The sequence below is a fragment of the Dreissena polymorpha genome, unplaced genomic scaffold (genome assembly GCF_020536995.1).
Source record: "Dreissena polymorpha isolate Duluth1 unplaced genomic scaffold, UMN_Dpol_1.0 chrUn004, whole genome shotgun sequence".
In the NCBI taxonomy this organism is placed as follows: domain Eukaryota; kingdom Metazoa; phylum Mollusca; class Bivalvia; order Myida; family Dreissenidae; genus Dreissena; species Dreissena polymorpha.
The window spans coordinates 235,101-247,240 of NW_026273318.1; the positions used below are offsets into that span (position 1 = coordinate 235,101).

General features: G+C 34.2%; 2 protein-coding genes across 3 annotated transcripts; both read left to right on the forward strand.

Moving 5' to 3' along the window:
• Positions 1–3,109, forward strand: LOC127863290 (uncharacterized). Its single transcript, XM_052402708.1, has 4 exons — positions 1–146; positions 1,175–1,364; positions 1,798–1,869; positions 2,552–3,109. The coding sequence occupies exons 1-4, from the start codon at positions 123–125 to the stop codon at positions 2,698–2,700; spliced, it is 435 nt and encodes a 144-aa protein (XP_052258668.1). The 5' UTR covers positions 1–122; the 3' UTR covers positions 2,701–3,109.
• A 1,025-nt stretch (positions 3,110–4,134) lies between these two features.
• LOC127863316 (uncharacterized) lies at positions 4,135–12,092 on the forward strand. Of its 2 annotated transcripts, XR_008041023.1 has the most exons (5): positions 4,135–4,433; positions 6,704–6,792; positions 7,121–7,296; positions 11,362–11,433; positions 11,783–12,092. XR_008041023.1 is itself a non-coding variant. In XM_052402735.1 (4 exons), coding segments are annotated over exons 1-4 (417 nt in total). In that variant the 5' UTR covers positions 6,554–6,790; the 3' UTR covers positions 11,950–12,092. The 2 variants fall into 2 exon arrangements, 1 of the variants encoding a protein (XP_052258695.1); XM_052402735.1 differs by lacking the exon at positions 4,135–4,433 and having other exon boundaries at positions 6,554–6,792.
• The last annotated feature ends 48 nt before the right edge of the window (positions 12,093–12,140 follow it).

Here is a 12,140-nt window from a genome sequence, read left to right on the forward strand (position 1 = left end):
AAAACAACAACTACGTATAAAACTAAAATGTGATTACATCGCAATGATGTATAGAGGTGACACGGAATAAACATTCAACGTCAAACAGGATCTGTTCAGTTTCAATTCGGACAGAAAACAGCATGGACCATAAGTTTGCTTTTTTGGTATGTGAATTTTTTTTTGTTTTTTATTTATAATTATATTTATGAGTGTGCTGATGTTTGAATATTATAAACATGCATCAATCAATTAAAAATACATACCGTGATGCATATTAAATTGATTTGATATAGTTTTAAACATATAAACTTACAGGATTTGTCGATTCTGTACACAAATATGAAATTATTCATTAAAATATAGAAAATGTAAATAGTGGCTTTGTGAGCAATACGTTAAACAATATCAGTTCAATAAAACAACACACCCTTACGCTGCTTTGGTAATACACCGTTCATGCGGCTGTTTTACAGCAAAATTTATCAACTGCATTTGTAAAAGTGCTTCTTGTTTCACTTCTTTGTATTCTTAAACATCCGATCTTAATGAAGATATAATGTTAATGCAATGAACACGTACACACAAAAAAATATCCATAAAGAACATCGATATACAAGCGACAGCAACTTTGATTGAAACATGTGAATTGATGTAGAATATTTTACAATATACACTACTTGACGTAAAGAGACAACGTATGTAATAATGGAATGTCTTATTATTATTAAAGGCATTTGATTGTTTGGGGTTGATGGTATGATAATGATGGTGATGATTGTTTGATTTTCATAATAACAGTCTTACATTTAGAAGTGTTTGTTGGGATTAGTTTTCTTTTTGTCTGATTTACAAAAATATTTGATTATTTAGCGCTTAAAACGAGCTTAACAGACCGATACAAAATTGATCCGATTAATCCTTGGGTTTCTGAGTTAAACGGCTTCAACAAACGGCCGAATCAGAATGGTGAACATTCATTTTTTTCCATAAGCTGCTTAAATGTCAGTTTAAACAAACGAAACTATCGACCTTGAGGCAGGATATGATTTTAATGAGGAGTTTTATGGTAGTTCGTGATGTAAATGTCTTTTTAATGTCTCAAGTTATGACATCGATCAAATGAACGAGTCGTTTAACTGGTTTTTATGCATTTCAACGCACTTTGTTGATATACACGTATACTTTTTGGTAGGTTATATTGTACATATTACCGGCGTCGTGTGGTGGTAATGAGTACATAAACCGACCTCCTGTCAAGATATGCACTAGTTCCCTCGAGTGCCCCGCCGGCTTCTGCTGTCGAGACGAAAGTGGGGACCTTGTTAAAGGAGAGGGTTGTCAGCAGAATTCATTTGGAGAATGCATACCCGATGGAACTTCAGGTATAAACTTGAGATGGTTAATCATGCATTCATGTTAATGAGCTGCACCTTTAAAGAATGAAAAAATTTATACCGTTAAAAAAATCCGCAACTTTCTCTTCCTCATTTTCAAATATAGTAATGACAATTATTTTGAATGAACAATAATAAATTAATCACCATATAATTAGCTTTACCTCATCATTATCTCGAAACGGAATCATGAATCAACTTCAATGTATATATGTAAAAAATGTAAAAAATTAACGCATTTGTTTATATTATCAATTTTGTTAAAAAGTCGAGTTATCATTGTCGAATTTTGGACGTATTTGCTTGCAGCCGCAATTGTTGATTTACTTAAAATACGTAAATTCTTTAACATATTAAACAAACACGTATTTTATACAAATCACGTTAATAAACGGAACGAAATGTGCAAATATCTCCCCAGTCACAGGAACGTGCAAGCGAGGACCAAGCAAGCCCGACGCTAGATGCACTGACCGATGTGGATGTGGAAAAGGTATTGTATAAGTGCAAACATAAAATTAATTATATGAAATTGCGCATATTTGTGTTGTTTAATAAATATTTTTAAACAAACAACAGCAGATCAAATGAGCTTAAAATTATTATTTTAAAATAATGTCTTCGTCGTAAAATTACATCTGGTTTGAATATAACTTTGTTGTACAATAAGACACGTTTACGTGTGCGTATAATTTATCGTTTAAATATTTTAACAATAATTCAAATATTATGGATCTTGAGAAAAGTATAGTAAGGACTTTTCATTAATTGACCGTAAAGCAGCTGAATATTACTGCTGTTTATTTAGACACTGTCGAAAATGGTTCGGAGACGATGTATTAAGGATATCCAGTCCCATTTCGTTCTGGCTACAAGTGATATCAGACGGTCTCATGGATGAAATATTATTTTCTTTATTAAGGAAACATAAACCATATTACCTAACTGAAAATAATGTGCATTGCATAACCCACGTACAACCCGTGTTATTGTCAATTTAAAGGAGTTGGTTGAATATGAATTCCAAGATATTGTTTGGAACGCCACTAATATCTCTCTTACTTGTTTATCGTAAAACAAGTGTGACTTGTCCTTTTTTGTGTAGCTAAATCATTGCTGTGTTTGTACGTATAACAAAAACATATTTTTAACTTTTTCTGCCCCTTGTTGTTCAGGTCACACGTGCTATCGGACGGTGACAGGCTTCTGCTGCCCATCGACAACGTGCTGGGAGGCCAAGGCTGCAGCCAAGGACAAGAAATACTGGGACAACTGCAGACCTCCCAAATGCCTTCCCCCACCTTCAGCCAACCCAGGAAAGTAGGATGGGCCTGGAGATTGAGATGTATATCTACCTTTTTGGGGACTATCAGACATTAACAAACAATATATGGATTGCCATTATGGACAATTTGTGTTTGCGTTGTACTTCATGTTCCTGTTGTCAAAATGACTATTTGTTGTTTTACAGCGAATGAATAAAACAAACATAAAAAAGGAAATAAACGGAGCTATTGATATAAAACATCTGACGAATACTTTTATCTCAGTTGATAATTTATATGTCATAAGCGGTCAGCAAATCTGAACGTTTGAACCACTTTGAACATCGTTATTACACACTCTGTTATTTCAAAATTAGCTTTATTTATTATTATTTTCTTGTTAAAGAAATAATTTGTATGTAATTTTAGTAAACTAATGTCGTTTATTTCGAAGAGTCAGTTTCGAATGATCAGTATTTTGAAGTTTAAAATGTGGTACCAAGTTACTACTTACTAACATAAATACATCGTATGCTGATCAATTCTGAAGTGCATGACTTGATAATGGAGCTTTATATGACAGTATCCAATATATTTACTACTTAAATAGACATCCGAACCGGCGTTGTTTCTAAGTATTCTGTACCTACCAGAAACATCCAAATTCACATTCTAGTGAATTGCTTTTGATACCGAAACTGATTATGTGAGTTTTAAAATATAACTTCATCAATGTACGATTGACCTTTTATAATCATGATATAACATGTCAATTTATCCACGATATAAAATGATATGCTATGTTTGTGAAATGGCACGAAGTTTTTCTCGTGGAAATAAATATCCATGAGTTAACATGGTAGAAAATAGTCGACCATGATTTGAGCGACCATGGGCAACAATGTTTCTTACATGTGTACATGGTATTACTTGTTTTTTATTGACCAAGGGTAGTTAAAAGACTATGATTCAATTTCCTAACATATCGTCTAGCATAGTCTTCTGGGGCTAAATGCAGATAACTATATTGGTAGTCCTTGGCTTTATATCGTTAAATGACCATTTGTCTTGGTACGTTTGACGCGGTGACCTAGATTTAATGCACACTTGACCCATATTCAATCATGACCCAATTATTGTCAGGATAAGCATTCTGACCAAGTTTCATCAAAATCGAACCATAAATGTAACTTTTAGACTGGGGTGTCTTTATATTCTTGCACACAATTGACCTATACTCAAACATCACCTAAATAACTAAAAGGTTAATACTCAATTTTTATAAAGATAAATTAGTGAAAAATATTCATTCTATCGAGAAGAAACAAGCTAAAAATTGGAAACGCATGATGCACCCGATGCACCACGATGGTGACAGATGAACTCAATATAGGTTTGAAAATAAGAAATTTGTCCGTATGACACTCATGTCCAGACATTCAATTTTTCTCTCAGAACATCAGTCGGAAAAAATAAAAGAACAAATAAAGATGCTTAAGTTAACAAGATGGAACTTATGATTGTTTAGTATCAGCCCTTAAGCAGCAATACTTTACAAAAGAATAATTTGAGCTTTAAAAAGGAGCGATATCTCCGGTTTTGTGGAAATATTAAAGCTAACATACTGAGATTTTAATACTTAAAATGTTGTTCAATATGGTATTTAAGTTTCAGATTCTTAGCAGCACTTCCGTTTTGTAATACGGGCGCCACAAGTTACCAAATTTAATATCTGTACGAAGTGGAACTACAACTCTGGTTGTTGCGAACAGATCAGAAGCTAAATATGGAGGTGAATTATTTGACATGCTAGTTATTTTGTTTAAAAAGTGTATGCCCCTAGCAGCAATACGTTTTTAGTGTTACGGAACGCAAGTAAAATAAAAATTTGTTCACATTAAAAGGGACCATAAATCGTTGTTTTGGAAAACCTGCTAATCAAAATTTAAAGGCGTGCACAATGAACGATTTACAAAATGTTTGTAGAATTAAGTCCCCTACCAAATAAATTCAACTTTAAAACATTGTGTTCGCATGAAGTAGAAAATATGATGAAGAGCTACATCAGTAATGTGTACATAGTACATTGAAACCAAACTACGGTATAACCGTTTGCTCATTTTCTGTAATATTTTTAACATAATATTTTAATTTAGTACTAATTCTAAAAATTATGTCTTCTATAGGTTTCCATGTAACACCCTACTGAAAATTGACAGTATCAGTCAGCTTAATTACTCTTTCCATGAAAGCAAACACCACTTTAATACATATCAAATAAAAGGGAAGTTACTCCTAATGTATTCATCTTCCTTTCTATTTCCAAAAATCTAAGTTAAAGGTAATAACTCATCCGAAAGCTTATCTTAAACATTGAGCTTTAATAACTACTACATGGTTGGCAGACAACAGGAAACACTATTCAAGTTGTAAAGTTTTAATAATACGGCACCTTCCATTTGGCCACAAAATGTTATATTGAACACGACTCTCTTATATAGCATTGTTATTTAATGAATATTCGATTGTACTTTTAGGCTGACAAGCGTCCTTCAAATAATACATCAGGGCGAACGTATGGTAAAAAAATTAATAAGGAAAGACAAAGTCCTCAATCACATTTGCCATGGCGGCCACACGGTCTTAACTTTCTACGGACTGAAGCGTTTGTAATGCATCAGCATAAATCATATGGAAACAAATTGTAGTGGTCATTTTTTTTATTTACACCGCGAATGTGGGTTACAGATAAGACCGTGATTGTTAATTGGGGCTCTGTATACTCATGTCAGATGCTAATCAATAAGTACATTGCATTGATTTCAAGCAATTCATCGACATTTTTGTATGCGCAATGAGGATTTTGCATATTTGTCCACTTTGACGGATGCAGGTGAACATGTGCACATGTGTGCAACTTTGAATGTTTATTTGTGCATCAAACTTAAGTTGAGCTATGACCATTTGTAGCGTGAATATGCAATTAATACATTGTATAAGCTGTCTTCTGCTTTATATTTGACTAACACCTTGAATGAATGTGAATGGAGAGGGTGCCTGAATGTGAAAAGCCCATATTGTCAAGGATTATTATAGTTATGCTTCTTACATTTTAAAAAACCGGAGCTAAACTATAGGAATGGTGCTAAACAAGATTGGACACATATACTAATTTCTCAGTTGTTAACCAAGCTACAACAGTATTTTCATCGTTGTTGTCCACGTTTTTTGCTTCGTACTAGCGTCATATGTCAAAATATTCATAAGTCGCCACAGAAGGCGGGTTTAAAGAAAACGCTTGAGCTGGCTCTGACCGAGTTTGATACATCAAGTTAACACATCTGTGTAAGGTTACAATAAATTTATTTCGTTATCGTCCGTTCTAAATGTGTATTTTTTGTTACCTTTCATTTGGTTAAAAAAATATTTTTTAGAACCCGAGCAGGTTATCTACATATTTGCGAACTGTTTAGACGGCATGATTGTATTGTTAACGTGAGGATAAATATTCGATGCAATCTGTATCATTGGATATGAAAAAAACAAATCACATCTGTATATAAATGCTCCAATAAAATAGTGTTTGCAGATTTTCAACTGCTTCTCGAGAAATTTGGAATCAGCTGGGACATGTCGAATAACTGTATTATATAGGACGAGTGTTTGCTAAATACGGATGAGATTTTCATTTGATTGTCGAAAATATTTCTTTGGTTCAATAAATGTCGAATCTCTCTATATATATGTGTGTGTGTGTGTGTGTAAACAGAATATATGGTTTTTGTCGTCCTTTTTACGGAGAAGTTTTGTAACTTTTTCTCAATTAAATATTTAATAATCATTTATTTTTGTGTCATTTAAATTGTATAAATCTCCTCTTTCATTAGTGCATATTACAGTTTGGTTGACCCACTTTATGATGTTTAGACTGTTAATCAATGGCTAGAAAGAACAAATAACACGACACGCACGCCATATTGGGACATTTGTATGGCTTACTCCATGTTATTCATGCTGTTGTTAACAATAAGTTAATTCGTGTCACATATGTGCACCATACAGACCGCGGCGATCTGACGAACTGAATAAAAGGGACTTGTTCCACAGCACCGGTCACATCACACAAAATGGATATTAAGCTACTATTTCATGTAAGTAATTAAAAAGGAACTTTCTTTAGTTTCTTAAATGAGTAAAATGATATTCAACAATTACATTATTTTCTATGCTGAGAAAAAAAATAGTATTACTAATTTGTGGAAAATGCCATAATAAATGTGGAGGTGGAGGTAAATCTTAAAGCAGTAAAGTCTGTAAGTCCGTATACAAGGTTATAAGTGTGTTGAGCGTATACATTTCACATTTATATAAGTTTCAATAAAACTTCAAAATTACTTCGCATATGCTAGCGTCTAACAGTTGATTGAATCGTTCTTTTTTCCAAAGAATTTAATTATGTACATTTATGACTTCGGGTAGGTCATATTGTGCCATTTTACGTTGTTCTGTGGTGGCAATGTGTACAAAACCCGGCCTCGATCGTGCTACAAACTCGGCGGATTGTCCGGTTGGCTTCTGTTGTCGGGACAGCGGCGGGAACCTTATAAACGGAGAGGGCTTTTCGGAGTTGCGACCAATAGAAAATAACCCCACAGGTAAATAGAAAGATTGATAGTACGTAGTACATAACATTTTAACGAATTGTACATGTGTAAATTTTTTACTTAAAATAGTTCAATCTCTTTCTTTGATATGTAGCATTTTTGACATTATTGTATTAGAAACAAAGCACTTCTGCCGTATGATATATAAGCGTATTATAAGATAAAATTCACGCAAAACGTTGTAAGCATAACTTATTAATTTAAAATGCTCTTTATTTGATTTTAACGATAATTACTTTAATCCTTTAACACACATTCATAAATGAAATTACACAATGTGGCATTAACTAATTACTATTGCAATCTTTTGAAAAAAGAGAACTCGACAGTACAACGACAGTAATGACTTTTGTTTTTATAATGCTTTGTGATGTTTATAATGTACTTCTACCATTTTCGCGTGTCAATTAAACACAGACAAACGCAATAGAATTAACGAATACTTCGTAAAAATGAAGTTAATCAATAACACAAATGTGTTGTCCTCATAGAAATAGCCTAATATATACATTATAAATTTGGTAAGATTGATCTTACGAGATACACAATGCTCGATTATTTTTATTTATTTGTACGACAATATATTTTATTAAAATTTCAAGCGACGCTATCCGATCATTTACGAGCTAACGCTAGCTTGTTTTCGGTCAGTGTCAACAATGAAAGTGTATATGGGGCAATACAAAACTGAATGGAACTGTCCCAATGAAAGAATTGGGTTTTCCCATGATTTTTCAGTTACACGTTATCTTTTATTATAGTGCGGACCTAATAGAAAGCATAATAATGCAAATTAAGGCCAATCGAATGAATTCGATCCTAAGTCGAGATCAGCCGTAAAACAAAAATAGATGACGTCGCGAAACGAGTTTTAAGCACCAGAGTTACTTGACTTAGGGTCTCCTATTGAAATTAACCTTCATATGACACTTTTTGGTGGAAGATGTTATATTGAATAAACGTATTTGGGAGTGTTGAAGTATCTTTAAACACCTTAAAATTATTAATACATATCTCGTATGCGTATTTTTCTATTAAAGAAACGAATAAATTATTTCAATCGATGAATCACATTTGAGTGAGAACGTTCAAAAGAAAGTTCTAGTATTTACTCTAACAGAGCTACGAAAATAAAACACCAAACGCATTTTCTGTTTTAAGATTAATATTCTGTGTATTGAAAACAAGTTTATAAAGCTGATCGGTGACATAACTGCTAGGAACTCATACTATACTATACTATACTATACTATACTATACTATACTATACTATACTATACTATACTATACTATACTATACTATACTATACTATACTATACTATACTATACTATACTATACTATACTATACTATACTATACTATACTATACTATACTATACTATACTATACTATACTATACTATACTATACACAAAACATATGATTAATACTGAAAAAGTATATTAACGCTAATCAAATGAGAGTAAGAATAAATGTAATAGCAACTTTGAAACTGTTTTTCACTTAATAAGAATTTTACCGTGCCCCATTAAAATTATTAATATCGTTTGTTTTCAGGACCAATGTCGGTTAGAAGAAACATAAAAAAACATTATAAATTATTTTCTTAGTAGTTCGCCTATTTATTAAACAATTATGGAATTTATAACTAAATGTCTTTTTTCAAAACATGTGTGTGTGTTATATTTTAGCTATTTAATGAATTTTAACCGTGTTATGTAAACAACTATATGACGGTTGTTCCTCTTATTGTAACTTGTATGTGCTTAAAAGGACAGTTTTTTTCGTCTCATCTCATCTTCAACTGTGGTCCCATCTGGGCCGCCAACCAGCTTCCTCCAGGCGTCTCGGTTCTCGGCGAGTCTCTCCAGCTGCCCCCATGTTTGGCCTATCTGCCTAGCATTTGCATCCAGGTCACGGCTCCAGGTGTCTCTAGGCCGCCCTCTCTTCCTTTTCCCTTGTGGATTCCATATGAGGGATTGCTTTGTCGTATTGGATGCAGGCTTGCGAAGGTGTGGCCTATCCACCTCCAACGTCGCTGAAGGATGTCTTCTTTAAATGGCTGCTGGTTTGTTCTTCTCCATTATTCTTCGTTGAGGATCTTGTCTGGCCAGTGGATCTTGAGGATCTTCCTAAGGCAGGTGTTGATGAAAACATGTATTTTCTTTATGGTGGTGACAGTGGTCCTCCAGGTCTCTGCTCCATACAGGAATAGCGGCTTCACGATGGTATTGAAGAGCCTAATCTTGGTGGTATTGGCAATTGCGCTAGATGCCCAGATGTTCTTCAGCTGATGGATGGCTGCACTTGCTTTACCGATGTGGGTTCTGACATCTGCATCCGTTCCTCCCTGGTTGTCCAGAATACTGCCGAGAAAGGTGAAGCTATCTACCGCCTCCAGAGCCTCGCATCGGACTATGATGGGTGTGTTGTTGGATGCGTTGGTCCTGACCACCTTGCTCTTCCCTCTGTTGATGGTGAGGCCCAGTCTAGCCGAGTTGTCCTCCACCATGTTTGTCATTTCCTGCATCTTTTGTTGGGTGTTGGAGAGAAGAGCCAAATCATCGGTAAAGGCGATGTCTCCCAACTGTTCCCAGAGTATCCTCTGAATTCCTTTCCGCTTCTGCTCCGGTGATGTCTTCATTACCCAGTCTTTGGCCAGCCGGAACAGGAAAGGTGAGAGTAAACCGCCTTGCCTCACACCAGTTCTCACGTCAAAGGCATCCGTGAGCTGTCTGCCATGAATAATTCTGCAGATCATTTCCTCATAAGACTTCCTGATGATGCTGGTGATCTTTTCTGGCACTCCGTAGTGCCTCAGAAGCCTCCAGAGGGACTCCCGGTCAACGCTGTCGAACGCCTTTTGTTTGCAGTTTGTTTGCATTCCATAAATTAAATAGATCTTTTAAGAGATTTTGGAATGTATTGAAGTTTGTCATTAAACACTTTAAATTGATAAATGTATACATGGGAACTATATAGCTCAAGTAAAACAAGAATACAAATAACAAAAAGAAAAAAGTGATCATCAGCTGCGCTCGAACCTCTGACCTTTGGAGGAAAATTCAAGCGTTCAATCAATCGGCCTTCCGTACTCTCATAGGAAGCAGTGAATGTTATACTTTATTTAAGCAATCCTCATAATATCACACAATATTACGATAGCAACAGAATTCTCCAAACTAATCAATTGTTTTGCGTTTGTAACGCTCTATACTTTTTAGGCTTTAAATCAACAAAACATGCATATACATCATTACTGTGTCCTCGAAAATATCATAACTACAACATAATGCACAAAATCTGAAACAATCGTTTTCAATTTTATCAATTTATTGAAACGTGAAAGGGTCTCTTAATGGCCATTTGCCGATGCAATTGGCTTGAAATATTGCCAGTGTATATAGTATAACGATATATCTTACTCAAAATTGAGCTTGCATCGAAAAGTATATTACATTTACGTTGAGAATACGAAGACATATTTAAACTAAAGACCAGTTAAGTGTCAACAACATATTTTTACACGCTGAGGAACCTGAAGACTCGCGGTTAATATCAAAATTAAAGATGTTGAACATAAATCTTAAACATGCTTAAGGCAATCTAGTTTCATTCGGTCACGGTATACATGCATGGATAATAATTGGCATTTAAATGGTAGTTTTTAACTTTGGTATTTCATTTATTCTTGATTCAAGTATTCATATTCATCCGTTTACGGAAAGTTCATCACGGAATTCGGTCTTTTATGGGTACATCGGTAACAAACGGATTTAAATTAAATGTTAAATTAAATGTCTAGTGAAAGGTTCATTCAGAGATTTAATTAAATGGATAAAAAGATCGATCCTCAGAACGTACTTTTCTAAATTTCTTATTTTGTAATTATGTTCGTTTATTTATGCATCTTTAAAAGTATTTCAATAGGCTTAAATGTACTAACTTATTTATTTATAATTTTAAGAAGGAATAAATGAATCGCTTGAAAAAAAACATGTATGATCAACTGTAATTTCCATGAACTTGTCAATGCGAATACATATCTATCCACAGTAAATGGAACATGCAGGCGTGGCCCAAGCAAGCCCGATGCGGTGTGCACGGACCGATGTGGTTGTACACGAGGTAGATATGCTTGAAGCATAGTATGGTTGCAATAATATAGTAATGATTATTGATCGCAGGATAGATCAATAACACATCTTACTACTTTTGTACTTTAAAATAAATCGGAAATGAAATACAAATAAAAATAAATTAATTATTTCATAATCTTTTTATCATAAATAAAACTGTATTTTCTGAATTAAAAAAAACAACAACAACTACATATGACATATAAATGTAAAACATGTGTAAAATATAACCCGTGTCTTTTTAAAACGGTCTATTTAAAGAAGTTGGCTGATATTAGAGTCTCAAAGATATTATGAGGTGAACCACTTATACACATCTATTGCCCCTTTTTTATCAGGGTATACTTGTTATCGAACAATCACTGGCGCGTGCTGCCCGCCCACCACTTGCTGGGAGAGGAAAGCTGCGGCCAAGGACAAGAAATTCTGGGAAAACTGCAAACCTCCCAAATGTTTCTTTCCGCCTTCTGCAAACCCAGGGCCATTGAATGGGCCTGTAAATTGAGATTTGTATTGGTTTTGAAGGACACACGAGCACGTTAAGAAACACTTGATTTTTGCCATGATTGAAACATATTATGTCATGCCCTAATTGGCAACACGAGTTTATTATTACAATGGATGAATTATACGTATGTGAAATCGTTACGGCGGAGGGTTTAGTATTTACTTTCATGGAGATACAAATATAAAGCA